This window comes from Ambystoma mexicanum, chromosome 7p (genome assembly GCF_040938575.1).
Source record: "Ambystoma mexicanum isolate Mex_15411 chromosome 7p, UKY_AmexF1_1, whole genome shotgun sequence".
Taxonomy (NCBI): Eukaryota; Metazoa; Chordata; class Amphibia; order Caudata; family Ambystomatidae; genus Ambystoma; species Ambystoma mexicanum.
In genome coordinates this window covers 221,460,864-221,476,067 of record NC_090939.1, presented here as the reverse complement: position 1 = coordinate 221,476,067, position 15,204 = coordinate 221,460,864, and the positions used below count along the sequence as shown (strand labels likewise).

At 45.6% G+C, this 15,204-nt stretch overlaps 1 protein-coding gene across 2 annotated transcripts in view; it reads left to right on the top strand.

The window, feature by feature from the left end:
* TTC3 (tetratricopeptide repeat domain 3) overlaps window positions 1-15,204 on the top strand; it is a 2,698,168-nt gene that overhangs the window by 1,409,456 nt on the left and 1,273,508 nt on the right. For both annotated transcript variants that reach the window (XM_069636090.1, XM_069636092.1), the window contains exon 26: window positions 3,640-3,761. In XM_069636090.1, coding sequence (XP_069492191.1) covers window positions 3,640-3,761 — 122 coding nt within the window. The remainder of the gene's footprint in view (window positions 1-3,639; window positions 3,762-15,204) is intronic.

The window sequence follows — 15,204 nt, the reverse complement described above, 5'->3', positions numbered from 1 at the left end:
CGATCCTTGTCATTCCACTGGTTCTCAACCGAGAAAAAGGGGGCCACTGTTTTCATCTTCAGTTATTTAATGTGGTACCAATTCTTAGAAGTAACATGTGGAACTTAACTTGGTACTCAATTGTGCAATTTATTTCAAATATGATGTGAAATCCAAAGAGTAACATGTATTCAAATAGCATACATGCATTGATACATGGGGGACTAAACAATTGATAAATTAGTTACGATATTAGTAATTCCACCCCCTTCCCTCGCAAGATCTGAAAATTGATCTTGCAAGAGTTGTTACATCCAACCAACATTCACCCATCCACACTCACATTCATACTAATACACTAAACAAGGAGAAAACTACAGTTTATAAAAAATGCAATATTGCTAAAAGAATTGGTTAAAAGGAAACTGGATAAATTTAAATGGGCTCCTGTTCATCTGGTGTACAATTCCAGAAAGCGCTGTTAATCATGAACATTCTGCACCATTACTCTGTAACATGTGGCGTGTGAATTAATATAAAACTTAGTCTCTGTGATAATAAAAAATAAAGCAATTCTTGTGCAATCAAAGGAACCCTAATCATGTAGGAACAAGGCTTGTTGACTGCTGCCAACTCGAGGTTTGGCCGTCACAAGGATGGTGCCTGTGTGGGTCACAACAGGCTGCCTTCAGGGCAAGAGGAGATCATGGATGTTGGTCGTAAGAATTAACAGAAATATCTGTCAAAAGAACACAAGAAAAAGTGGATATAAGGAAAAAAAGTCTGAAGGCTTTAAAGCTAGCATACATTCAGTTACTTTTGAGAGTTGGATACAATAGCCAAAAACCCAGGTGGCAGAAAAGGCACTCAGATGTTTCTCAGTTGACTGTGTCTAGTCAGGTCCACAATGATCTTGATCGCTCCAAACTGGCCATCCTGAACGTGATACGCCATCTGCCCTCCCTGGCGTCTTCCGCAGTAGACGGACTTCCTCTCCCACTTGGAGGGGATGGTCCTGTACCCATACCTCTACAGCTTAAACCTTTGTGCCTGGCTGCTGAAAGGCTGAGGTTAAGGGAGTGGCATTTGTCAGATGACATTCTGGACATTCTCTTATCTGCTAGAAGACCCGTCACCAAGGCCATCTATGCTCTTAGGTGGCAGATGTTTTCGGCTTGGTGCCGGCAGAGCACTTTGGACCCTTTTACCTGCTCCACCTCCTCTGTGTTGGAATATTTTCTGTTGTTGGCCCGGACGGGCCTCAAGTTGATACAGTGAATGGATATCTTGTGGCCATTTCAGTTTTTTTAAGAGGACCCCAATCAGGGCTCCTTTTTCATGATCTCCCACAGTCATCAAATTCCTGAGGGGTCTGTCTGTTTCCCCACTCCAGTTTGTTGTTAGAGTAGGATTTAAATGTGTGTTGATGTTTTCAATGGGCACTCCGTTTGAGCCCTTTCATTCTTGTTCTTTAAGACTGCTCACCCTTAAGGTGATTTTCCTTTTTGCCATCAGTTCCACTAGATTGGCGAGTGAGCTCCCAGCCCTGTCTGTTAATCCGCCCTTCTTGGTTTTGTCAGTGGAAAAGACCATATTGAGAGAGAGTCCCTCCTTCCTTCCGAAGGTGGTCTCTGATTTCCACCTCTCACAAGATCCATCTATTCGTCTTTTTGGCTCTGCCTTACCCTTCCAAGGCAGTGGAGCATTTCATTCGACTAAACCCGGTGCAGGCCTTCAGGTTCTACTTCTTTCAGACAAGGGAGAAACAGGACTGATGACCACATTTTCATTGCCTATGTGGGTGCCTGAGCAGGCAGGGCTGTTACGAAATGCCACCAGAGGGTCGGCCATCATCTTGGCTCAGCAACGCGGAGTACGTGTCCTCGATATTTCCCAAGAAGCTATATGGGCTTCCTTGCATATTTTGCCAAGCATTACTGCTTGGATTCTATGTATGGTTCTAACGCTCGTTTTGGCAGAGCTGTCCTTCAGAGTTTTCCGGTTTTCTGGAGTGGCAAAGTGGTTCTTTCCGGGCCAGTACAAGTCACAGGCGCAGTCCTCCGCCATCCCTCGTTCATCGTCTGATCTCTTCAGGTCCAGTAGTCGACTTGGTTCCTGGGTTCAGCTCGTCTCCTTACATCCCAGAAAGGGGATGGGGGGGGCGGCCACAGCCCTGCATTAAGGACACTGCAACTTTCAAATCTGAAGGTGGCTGTCCAGTTAAGGACAGCTAGCCCCCAGAGTCTTCAAGCAACATCTACGTCCCTGGAGGAATGTGGATTGGGGGCAGACAGCCCCCTCCTCCCTTCCTGCATTCCTGCAGTTCACACACTAAGGAGAGCCTTTGCCTGCTTTCTGCAAGAAACCCGCCAAGGTGCTTGAAGGAAGAGAGCCCTCCCCCACCTAGAAAGGAAGGATGACAACTAACAAAAGGAGAGGACATCTTGAACAGGGTTTAAGAGTAAGTGGCACAATATTGAGCATATGGTTCCCTTTAGTGCACTGTCGCTGCTACAGCAACCCGTGCACTTTAAAAAGAAATAGATTAAAACGTATTGTCTGCCATCAGCCTGTTAAGAGGATGCCTGGGTAGTAGCAAAACTGCTACCTAGGAACCAGCTAAGGGTATACAAAGTGCCCCAGAGAACTCCTTTGAAGATGGTTTGTGCTGCAATTAGCAAAATGCACTAGTCACAAAAAGTCCTATACTGGGGAGTCTAAGGACTCAACAGTTTGCCTAAAATGACATTACACTAAGGACCCTGGGGTTCCCTGGCAGCGCACCACATATGGTGGGGATGCTACCATAGGAAAGCATGAGCCACAGACTAGGTCTCCCCTCCACTGGGCCCAGTAGTTCCAAAGCTAAAGAGCATGCAGAAGGTGGGTGGGATGAAAAGGTCTCTGGAGTCAGAAAGAAATCCCAGAGAGTGCAGCATTTGTGCTGGAATGCTTGGGACAGAGATACTAAGATTTGCAAAAAGAAAATCTCCTTAACACATTAATAGCCAATGGCCATAACATCTGCTCAGCAACAGACATTGAGTTGCCAGGATGTGTACTGGGACCAGACAGACCTGCTGGCACACATGGCCTCACACACAAACCGCCTCTGTAACAATTCAAGAAATTCCCAAGGCGACACAGTTTCTCAGTGATAAGGACTCTATAAGACTATTATCAGTTTCCCCATAGAAATGAGTGAAAGGGCATGCGAAGTAAAGCAAAAGGCTTTGCTGCCTTCCGATAAATCGGAACAGGGTTTAAAACAAAAAAAAGAAAGGGTGTTCCATAGACGTCTATTGGACGAAAGCAGCAAAAAGAAAATCTATCTTACCTAATTGAAGAAAGGACTAATCCGTCAAAGAAAACATTGGCAAAGGGAAGTAATTTGTTCTTTGCGCAGATAAGAAATTCTGCAAACCAAATAAATACAACTGAATAGTGGATGAATGTAGTTAAGCAGTGGGGAATTTAATAATTCTGTCTTAGATTTCTTCAGTTGAGAGCACATTGTTTAAAAAGTCATACCCATTTTTTTCTTTTTCCTTTTACTATAAGTGTCTACTTCAGTGATTAAAGTGCATCTTGAGTAATTAATGGAGGATTGCTTTAAAAAAACTGCATTTTTAAAACTTTTCCCACTTTATTTTCTGTCAGCTCAAATAAACTAAATGTTAAAGAAGAGCGTAAATTAAGACGGAAGATGCATCGAAAAGGAACCCTGGACTTCGCTGTGGATATTAAGGTAGCCCCACCAAAGGAAGAGAATTCTTCCAAAGGTATGTGATTTTATTCGGTTCTTTATGCATTTGACAAGACCTGTGTATAATTAGAATAGCGAATCAAAAATAACGAAAAACCTTTCTAGCAATCAGTGAACTGCCCCTATCCCGCTACTAATTCCTAAGACTGCCTTTTTAAGTTGCCACAGAGATGTTTTCTGACTTAGTTTAACTGAATTATTTCTCGGCCTAAAACTATAGCCCAGGGTTCTTCCCTTTGCTCTCCAGATGTTTTGGACTACAACTCCCATCATCCCTAGCCAGCATATTCAATGATGAGAGATCATGGGAGTTTTAGTCCAAACAATCTGGAGACCCGCTGGTTGCAGACCCCTGCCATAGCTTGAAAAGGTCTGCATCATATGATCCTGATGCCACTGTTGATTCTTTCACAATGTTCCGTCTGGCCCATGTACTTTGCAAAAACAGTAGCCCAAGTTAACAGTCCCAACCTGTTTCCCATCCTTATGTTGAGTGGAGTCTAGATTTTAATGTTTTCCCTCGTATTCCTGACCCCTTCACATGCCTTTGATGTATTACAAAAGAATCTTTTGAATGGATTGTGTCCTCCAACGTATTCCTCATCTTAGATGTATTCGCCAAGCTTTGGCTGTTTTGGAAAAATGTTGTCGTCCGAGGGCGCTGTGTCGATGTCGAGGTTCCTCGAAGGCCTCCGTCGAGGGTGACGTCCTCTGGTATACAAGCAGCACGCGCTGCGTCCGTTGGCCACAGTTCTGTTTTTCCGCAGTACGTTCCAAAATATCGATCACGGATCCGCACCAAGAATGTCTGTGGTGCCTCGGCAAAAACCACGACACGGAGGCCTGTGCAAAGTGTCAGGCTATGATGGCCAAGGCCTTGCGAGAGAGGAAGGGAAAGCTACAGGTAGGTCGAAAACCCGACCGAAAGCCTCAAGCGTCGAGTCGAGAACCCATGGGGAGAAATCTCCTCGACGCGAAAGTCAAAAACATAGGTCTAGGTCCCGAAGTGGTTCCCACCACTCTTCGTCACCTTCGAAAAAGTCTAAAAAGCGACGCCGCCGATCCCCTTCCACCTAGTCTTCTGACAAATCCACCAAGAAAAAGAAATGCCCCACAAAACATTCTTCCTCCGAAAAAAATGGGAAGCATTTAGAAATAAAATGGAGGTTTTTGAAAAGGCTAAGCCTTGGTCGGCGCCTTCCTCGGAAGCCGGCGAGAGCGTTACCGTTCCGACACTCGATCCCCGGTGATCGAAGGAGAAAAGATTGGGAAACCTCCAGGACCCCGTGTAATAAAGATCGCTCGAGCAGAGTCAACCACTCGAGGTCATCGACGCCGTCCGTAACCCGACACACCTCGAAGGACGAGCCTTCGAAGATCGTCTGAGCGCCTTCGAAGCCAGCTCCGTCGACGACTGTTATTTCATCGACGTCGACCCCGAAGCCTTCGGTGCCCATAGTTTCAAAGGCTTCAGTTCAGTCAGAAACTGACAAAATACCAGCAAAAGAAAAAGCTGCAAAGCCTACAAAGCCTTCAACCTCCATTGTAACCACTCCTCCAGAAAAAATGTATAAACCTCTGCCAAGGAAAGAATTTTTTTAATCCTTGTCTTCAATTTTTGAACAACAAGAAAGGTCTGAGGAGGAGGATGGCACCCCTAATGTCCCAGAATGTCTAACTTCTGAGGAAAGCAGAATGAGGGATTTAGTGAAAACATTGCATAATGCAAGTGGAGTTGACACATCACCCGAGACAGAATTTGGCAAACCGGAACCAGGGGAAAATGCCAGTCCCTCATATAGACAACTGATGACAAAGGTGGTGGATTATTTAGGATGGGCTAGACTACCAACTCAGTTCATCCAGGATGACCTGACATACTAGATCGGGACCCCACAGAAGATCCGAATTTACCCTTCAATGTAGCCTTACAAAATAGGGTGGCCAAAACTTGGGAGACCCCGGACTCAATTCCTTCTGTGATTAAGTCCCTCACGTCAAAATACTGCCCTTTCAGTAGCGTCCCCGGCTATCTGTCCAAACACCCCAATCCCGAGAGTCTGGTGGTCCAGGCAGCCACAGCTACATCAAATAAGGTGGCGTACCCTTCCATCCCTCCGGATAGGGATGGCAAACGTGTGGATGGTTGGGCACGCAAGGTATTTTCAGCTGGGAGTATGTCATTAAAATCAGCCAACTCTGCATGTGCCTTGGCAAAATGTTCATGCACTCTGTGGGAGTGCATTGCTATGGCGGCGGAGCACATACCAGAAGGGGAAGAAAAGGAAGGATTCCTAGCCATCGTTAGAGATGGAAAGGAGGCGATGCAGGAATCCCTTCAGTCTGGATTGGACACTGCAGATAGTGTGAGAAGGTCCATGGCCACTAGCACAGTGATGCGCAGATTTGCGTGGTTGCGAAAGTCGGGTTTTGCACCAGACGTGCAAAACCGTCTTTTGAACATGCCTTTTGACGGGTCTCACCTTTTTGGCAACAAGGCTGACGAGAGCCTTGAGGGGTTGCAGACCTCGGAAGGGGCTGCCAAATCTTTAGGAGCTGCTATTGGGCAACCTCAGCCTTTTCGTGCATAAGGACAATCTTGGAGGGGACGATCCTATCGTTATTACTCCTCATATGGAAAGGCGAGAGGAATGGCCAGTCAAAGAGGCCAGAGAAAAACCACTTGTGTTGGACGAGGTAAACATACTAAGCCAGCGCCAGCTGCAGCTTCCTTACCATGAGCAGCCGCAGCATCCGCCACAAAACCACTTTGAGGACTTGCATCACAAGACACCTGTGGGAGGCAGGCTGTCCCAGCACCAGCATCTGCAAGAATGGCGAGCCATTACTTCAGATGTTTGGACTTTAGAAATAATAGCCCAAGGTTACTGCCTTCCTTTTCTAACATAGCCTCAAAGCAATCCACTGGGGAGATACTCTTTTAAGTTTCCAGACCCGCTCCTACTGCAGGAAGTCTTAACCCTGCTAGAGAAAGGTGTTATAGAACCAGTACCTCTAGCAGAGAGGAACAAAGGATGGTAATCCCCATATTTTTTGATTCCCAAAAAGGACGGAGGACTGAGACCCATCTTGGACTTAAGAGGCTTGAACAAGCTCCTCAGGAATGATAAGTTCAAGATGGTCACTCTTTCTCAGATACTTCAGGAATGGTTGGTGTCGTTGGACCTTCATGATGCTTATTTTCATGTTCCAATCCATCTCAAGCACAGAAAATACCTGAGGTTCGCGGTTGACGACTCGCACTATCAGTTTCGAGTCCTACCATTTGGGTTGACCTCCGCCCCGAGGGTCTTCACCAAGTTGGTGGTAGTTGTGGCAGCGCACCTCAGGAGAGGGGGGATTCACATCTACACCTACCTGGACGATTGGTTGATCAGGGCGCGTTCTGCTGGCAAGCCTTGAATCTTCTGAAAATTACCTGCTACTTCCTCCACAGACTGGGCGTCTCCCTCAATTTCAAGAAGTCGCAAATGACACCTTCCCAACAGCTCGAGTACATCGGGGCTATATTAGACACATCCTTGGGAAAGAGCTTGCCTCCCAAGTTGAGGGCTCAAGACATTCTTCAGATGGTTTTTAAATTTCAAAATGCCCAAAATCTCCAGGCCTACGACGACTTGAGTTTGCTTGGCCTCATGGCATCCTGCATTTTCCTCGTGCCAGAAGCACGCCTGGGCAGATCCCTTCAATGGGCTCTAAAGACTCAATGGTCCCAATTCTCAGGAGAAATGACGGATCTCCTTCAGATTCCGAACAAGGTTCGGCAGGAGCTTCTGTGGTGGACTTGAACGGAGAACATCCTAAAAGGAGAACATTTTTGGCAACCATGGCCGGATATTACAGTAGTGACGGACCACTCATGGGGTGGGGAGCTCATGCCAACGATCTGACAATCAGCGGTCGTTGGTCTCCATCAGAGTCCAAACTACACATCAACTTTTTGGAGCTAAGAGCAATCAGACTAGCGCTGAAGGCTTTTCTGCCATCTGCCAGGGGAAAAAATGTCCTGATAATGGACAACACAGTGGCCATGCATTACCTAAACAAAAGAGGAGAGGTGTAGGGTCACTACCTCTGTGCAGAGAGGCAATGCAGCTCTGGAATTGGCCGATTCAGGAAGGAATCTCCTTATCGGCAGTGTATCTAGCTGGGATGGAGAATATCACGGCGGACGCTCTGAGCAGGCAGAGTACTGTGTCCCACGAGTGGGAACTGGCTCAGGAAGTCCTTCAAGAAATCGTTGCCTTTTGGGGAACCTCTCAAGTAGACCTATTTGCGACCGGAATCAGCCGAAAGTGCGAAAGGTATTGCTCAAGGGAATTTCCCCCCGAGAGGAGCCCTAGGCGACGCGTTCGTGGTGGAGTGGAACTTCCCACTGCTATACGCGTTCCCTCCGATCCCTGTCATTCCTCAAGTCATCAGGAGGTTAAGACGGTTCGGGAACCACATGATCCTAATTGGCCCGGAATGTGCCAGGACAACGTGGTACCTGGACCTTCTAGATATGTCCATCCGCCCTCTGTTACGTCTTCCTCAGAGAGAGGACCTTCTCTCACAAAAGGAGGGCAAGGTTCTCCATCCAGAGTTCAGTACTCTCATCCTTCATGCTTGGTATCTGAAAGGCTGAGATACAAGGATTGGGACCTTCCAGGTGACGTCATGGAGGTGTTACTTTCCTCAAGAAGGCCAGCAACAAAATCTTTGTACCGTTGCCGCTGGAAGAAGTTTTGCAACTGGTGCATGGAAAAGAATGTTGATCCTTTTCTGTGTTCTATCCCAGAAGTGTTATCCTTCCTCTTATCTCTGGCACATAGAGGTCTTAATGTTGGGACCTTTAAAGGTTATCTTGCAGCGCTTTCCATTTTCAAGCGCTCTTCGGAAGAATGCTCCTATTTTAAAATTCCTTTGATAATTCAATTCTTAAAGGGACTCACCGATGTGTTTCCTCCTTCTTCTTTCCAAGTCCCAGTTTGGGACCTTAATCTGGTTCTAAAGTTTTTGATGTGTGCTCCTTTTGAACCTTTGCACACATGTCCATTAAGATTACTAACGTTGAAAACCGTTTTCTTGGTTGCTTTAACATCTGCACGAAGATTGAGCGACCCTATACTGTGTTCCACAAGGACAGGGTTGTATTGAGGGTTAAACCCTCATTCTTACCTAAGGTTGTGTCCGATTTCCATTTGAATCAGAAGATAACTCTGCCCGCGTTCCATCCTCCACCTCATCCTAGCAAGGAGGAGGAAAGATTGCACAGGCTACACCCGAGAAGAGCTCTAAGCTTTTACATTTCTAGGCTCTCCAAGCTTAGAGTGGACGATCAACTTTTCCTTGGCTACACTGGAAGGAAGTTGGGTCAATCAGTGTCAAAACAAACACTATCATGTTGGATTGTGCTTTGCTTCTCAGAATGCTACAAATTGGCGGGCAAAGATCCACCAGAGGCTTGAGGGCCCATTCAACCAGAGGCGTAGCCTCTTCAACAGCCCTTCAAAGAGGGGTTCCCATTAAATCTATTTGTGAAGCGACGACTTGGTCTGCGCTGCACACATTTTCTAAATTCTACAATCTAGATGCTTCCTACTCCTAAAGAACTTGCTTTTGGTAAAGCAGTGCTGTATTCAGCTACATAAAAAATAAAAAAAACATTAAAATTCTACTCCCTCCACGAAAAAACTTTTACACTGCTTTGGGAATCTATCTAAGATGAGGAATACGTTGGAGGACACAATCCATTCGAAGAACAAGTTACTTACCAACTGGTAACATTCTTTCGACTGGATGTCCCTCCAACGTATTCGTCATCGCCCTCCCATCCTACCCTTCTGTAGATTTTCCAGTGTTATTACCACTTCAACTCTCGCAAGGCTGACCCCTGGCTACCTACACTATCTATACAGCAGAACAAGAGGGGAAAAACAGAACTGATACCAACTGGCACCGCGTCTGCTATTTGTATACCCGGTGACGTCACCCTCGACGGAGGCCTTCGAGGAACCTCGACTCAACGACATCGACGCATGGTGCCCTCTGCCAAGAAAAATTTCCATAACAGCCAGAGCTGGGCGATTACATCGAAGATGAGGAATACGTTGGAGGAACATCCAGTCAAAAGAACGTTACCAGTTGGTAAGTAACTTGTTCTTCTAATGGACGGATTCCTCCTACGCGTTCCACATCTTGTGAAATACCCCCCTGACACAGTCAGCTACAAGAGAAAACATGTTCTTAGCGGCCATGAGGTGCTCTGCAGCCCTGGCATCAACGCTGTCCTCTCTGCGCCATATTTTGCAAGTGTGACGTCCCATGTATACATGACCGGATTTACCTCTGCCATTTTCTTTCCATTCCTTTTTTCCACTGCAATTCTCTGGGACCACTCAAGATATTTTTTAATATTTAGAAATGTCCCCACCTAAATCTGGATTTAAATCTAGTTAAGATTGTGACAGGTGGAAGTTGATGATGATCTGCACACCTTAGGTCTTTTCTCTCTAGGAAAAGAGTTCAGATCTTGTCATACAATTACCCCTAATGCTGATATGGCGTGTATGACAATATTGTTTGTCCTCTGCCAAGACTACCCCAGAGAAGTCCAAAGATACTACAATAAACTCTGGCGCAGAGATCGCCTTTTTTAGGACCCCATTCCAGGTTTGAATTAAGTGAAAAAATAGAGATCTCCACTCTAGAAGTGGTTAGTCTTCTTCCTAGTTTCTGAGTGCCCAACCTTTTATAGTGAACATGGAAAAGACACTGATGTCTAGCCAAACTCTATCAAGGTAGGGTAGCTGAGCAGTAAGGCATAGACTTAATTGTTTGGGGGTTGTCTAGGACAGTGAGATGCACACAGAGCACTCCAATAATTAAAGTTAGACAGATACACAAAATATACAATTATGTATTAGGCCTTTGGGTACACTTAAGCAATGGAAGCCTACTGCTGCTTATAAACATATATATCAGTTCACTAATTGTGGGTTCTGTTAGCAGAACACCAGCTCCTTACCTTTTGAAACAGTTGCAGTTGTAAGCAACTGTATAGAATAACGCAAGCCAAGAAGAGAACAAATAGCAATTTAGAACAAGTTTGAGATGGTTATGTAAATTGTTAAGAAACAGAAAACCCACAATAGTACCTAGTTTCAGCTCCTTACTTCTTAATCAGTCCTGCTCTGCTAGGCGATGGGGCCTAGTGCCCTAAGAGTCACCAGTTCCACAATAATCACTTTGTGCAGAGTCAGGAGGGTTCACTACATGATTTGCGAACAAGAGTTGACAAAGCCCATTGTTGCCGGTTAATGTTCCAGAAACAGAAAAACAAGGTAAGTCAAGTCCTTAACAAGAATATGGAGGCCTCTCTACTGAGAACAAACATGGTTCAAATATACTGTTCTAATGGATTATATCCTCCCACAGATTCCTCATCTTGAATATATTCTTATTTATTTATTTTATTTATTTAGATTTATATAGCGTGCAAGCAGCCCACGGGCATTGAGGCGCTGTTACTTGTGAGAGCTTAGTTACAGAGGTACAGGAATGGTAGCAGTTGTTGGTACATTATAAGTATTACAGACATAATACAATACTTACAGCTTCTGCGATTGGTCATTACATTCCAGCTTATGCAGTGGGTCAAAATGTATAGTATTCATGCTGATGTGAGGGACCTTATGTGAAGAGGATGGTTTTCATAGCTTTACGGAAGGCGATGAAGGAGGCCTCACCTCGGATAGTGGGAGGTAGGGCATTCCAGTGTGCGGGTGCAAGATATGGGAAGCTGGAACCCCCCGCTCTGGCTCTTTTTACTAGTGGCACATAGAGCATGTTGGTATAGGGTGATCTGGTTGGCCTTGTGGAGGAGACAGGGTGGATCCTTTCGGAGAGGTAAGCGGGAGCAGTGAGGTGAATGCACTTGTGGGTCAGTGTAAGAGCTTTGAAGACGATTCTTTCCTTAATTGGGAGCCAGTGGGCTAGTTTTCTGGCCTCCGAGATGTGTTCTCTTTTAGCAATGCCTTGGGCTGCACGGAGAGCACTGTTCTGTATGACTTGTAACCTTTCCAGATTTTTGTTGGAGGTTCCTAGGAAGAGTACGTTGCAGTAGTCTAGCCTAGAGCCAGTGATGGCTCTGGCTATGTTTGTGCAGTTCTCTTTGGAGAGAAAGGGCCTGACTGCGTTGATTAGTTTAGCGTGATATGCAGCTGAGGAGGCTATTGCATTGACTTGTCTCTCCATGGATAGGTTGGAATCCAAATAGACTCTAAGGGTTTTGACTGAGTCAGAGACAGGTATTTTGATGGTGTCGATGGTGAAGTGACTGAATTGGGAGTCTAGATTTCTTAGTGTGTCCTTAGTGTGTCCTTATCCTTTGCCGCACTCTTTGAAACATTTTCCCAGCAAGGGGCGCCATGCGGTTTGCCAGTGGTGATCCTCTAGTTGTCTACTTCAGGACCGGATGTGACGTCGGTACAAATAGCGTGTGTGGTACTACGTGACCTCAGTTCCTTTTGTCCACTACTCGGGAACACGTTGTTCACTTCAGAGAATTTCTCTGATAAAAATGTGCGTAATTTTTCAAAAATGTCTTCAACTAAGTCACCCCGAAACCCTTGGGTTTAAAAAAGTTCTGTGATTGCAGTGCCAAAATGTGGTTGAGCAACCGACACAGAAATTCTGTTGTGCCTCCGTACCAACCATTTTGTGGAAAACTGCAGTTCATGTCAAGACATGATGACAAAAGCCCCAAAGGAGAGAACCTCCAAATTGTTGTTGTGTTCAAAGATGCCAAGTACGAGTCTATTTCCCATCTAAAATAGTTTCCCGTCTAAAACCGCTTTGGCGGAAAAGTGTGAAGAATTTCACATCAAAACGCTGCAAGTCTTGGCGAAAGCAGGAACGCCTGTTCTCGGGGGGGGGGGGGGGGGGGGGAAACAAAGAGCCCACTGCACCCGGAAAAAAAATGGCAGGGTCTCATTTCACCAGTATCGTTGTGCACTGAAAAGCCTGAGAGAAGTGAAATCCTCGATTCGAGCATTGTCGACTGCTGTGTTCTTTGACGTGCTTTTGACTTTGAAGGAGCAATTGGCGTTGATAGTCGGAGACCCCTTGACTAGGTTAGCACCAAAAAATCGATAAGTGAGTTTGTCCTCATTTCAGGGAATCTTTGAAGAAGAGGACAACCCAGTTCTCATTAGGTTTGAACCTATGGTTCTTCCTCAACAACCTTTCAGGCTGAGGAACATAGATTAGCTGATCTGGCCTCAATTTTGCATGATGCAACTGGCATAGACTCCTCCCCTGAGGGAGAATGTCTGCAAGGAGATCCTTAAGCCTACCCTAGTGTGGCATATGGAAACATTATGTCAAGGGTGGCCGATGCCTTAGGCTGTGCCCCGCCAGCCAGGGAAATGCAGTAATGTGGCCTAACGGACATTTTGGGCAAAGTCACAAACCTGTCCTTCCCTTACATAATATCAAAAATCCCTTCTTTGAGCTATGGAAAACTCCCTGCTCATGGCAAACATTCCACAAGGATTTTGCTTGGAAATACAGGCCAGTCTTCTCTGACCCATAGTTCCTCACCAGGCATCCATCACACGACAGTCTGGCTTTTACAGGAAGCTACTACTGGCAACAAGTCAAGTGTCTACCATTCACTACCCCTTGCCAGGGGCGACAAATGTTATGATGTGCTGGCCCAAAAGGTGTTTGCCTCGGGCAGCATGGTACTTAAGGCAGTAGATGCTTCTTGTGCATTTGTCAAGTATGTGTGTGTAATGATGGATGTCTTCTCCAACATTAGGGATGATGGGAAAGAAGCTATATGCCAAGCCCTTCACAGGCCTCAAAGTCATAAAAATCCTGCTAGACCTGCAGGTCGAGTCACCGGGTAAATCTACTCGACCAAAGAGAAATGCACTCGACCTATGAATTGGATAGCATCATCTTTATTAGTAATGGTTAATTTCAATAATCATTGTTTCTGACAAGTCTCAAACACATTTTAAAGTTTTAGTGGTAAGATCTGTGATGGGCATGTTTTTCTTTTGTAAGTGTGCAAAGTTCCAGCCACATCCATGCCTTTTCTTTGGCAGATAGCATGTGCCACAAACAATTGTTTTTCTCCCTCAATTTCATGTGCTGTTTATTTGCCACACTCAGTTTGCATCTCATTTGCTTCCTCATAAAACAGGCAGCATACCTGTGACAAAAGAACTGAAAGCAGGTTACCTTATTACACAGCATTTTTCTTTGTGTCTTTCTTAAAAGTAAATTTGCACCCGGGGAAGGGCCTTGGCCAATCAGGTGGCTGTAACAGCGTGCACGATTGTACATTTGCTGCCTGCTGTTCCAGCCATCAGAGGCCCTTCTCTGGGTGGCACATTTTTATTTATTTAAATTTTATGTGGGGAGGCAAAAGGGAAGCCTCTTCCCCTTGGGAAAAGCAGCCCTTTTAGTCTTTGATGGTGTTATGGCAGGCATCTCACTTGCCAGTGGAGTGTCCAGCGCTGGGGGCGCACACACCTGGGCCTGTACAACCTGCTGATGAGTGGGCACCTCTTTCTTGTCCTCCAGCATCCTTTTGACCCAGTCTTTCCCTTTCTTGTGCAAACATTTTGGCCTTTTCTTCAAACTCGTCACCGCTGGTACTGTTCAAATTAACATGCGCTTACCCACAGCGTTTTTTTTATAACCCTCTTCTTAATACGGCAACATTACCACTAATTTTCAGCTCCTCACTTCTACCTTCACCGACCCACCAATAGATTCTGTCCTCTCCGGGTGTCCTTGGACATGTTTTTGTACAGAAAATACATTGTTATTCACACAAAGCGGATACCAAGGCACCTTGACGTCACCCTGGGAGTTTCACCTTTATACTTCCCCACATAGGCAGGCCATTTGTAAGGGGATTAAATCCAAGGGGTTACGGAGTAGTCCCTAATGTGAAAAAGCTACCCATTCGCTCACCAAACCAGTGAGCGATTGCTGGTGATCGGGATTGAAACATGTGTTGTACTGCATTGCCTTGCTTCCAAGCAGTGATAGCCACACCTGCCCCAGTGTTTCTGCACAGCGATAAGTTCCCCTACATGGTAGTTCTAATAAAATTAGCAAATGTGGCATAGCAACCTATATTTGATTTAGCAATTTTGCAATGTGTAGACTGTCTGCACAGTAGAGTAGATTTATTCCTAATGTATACCTAACATGGCCCAAGAATATTAATCTGGCTGCATGTTTGTGCGCAAAAGTCACCATTTTTATATCCTAGCGATGCATCCCAGTACCAAGTGCCTGCATGGTGTGATAAACCAGCCCCCAGCCCAAGGACCAGTGCCTGCATTGGGGAACGAAAAATGTTAATTACAAACCTGAAAAACAAGCCCGCGGCACGGTGACCAACCCTGGTGCATGAATTTCCATGAACTGAC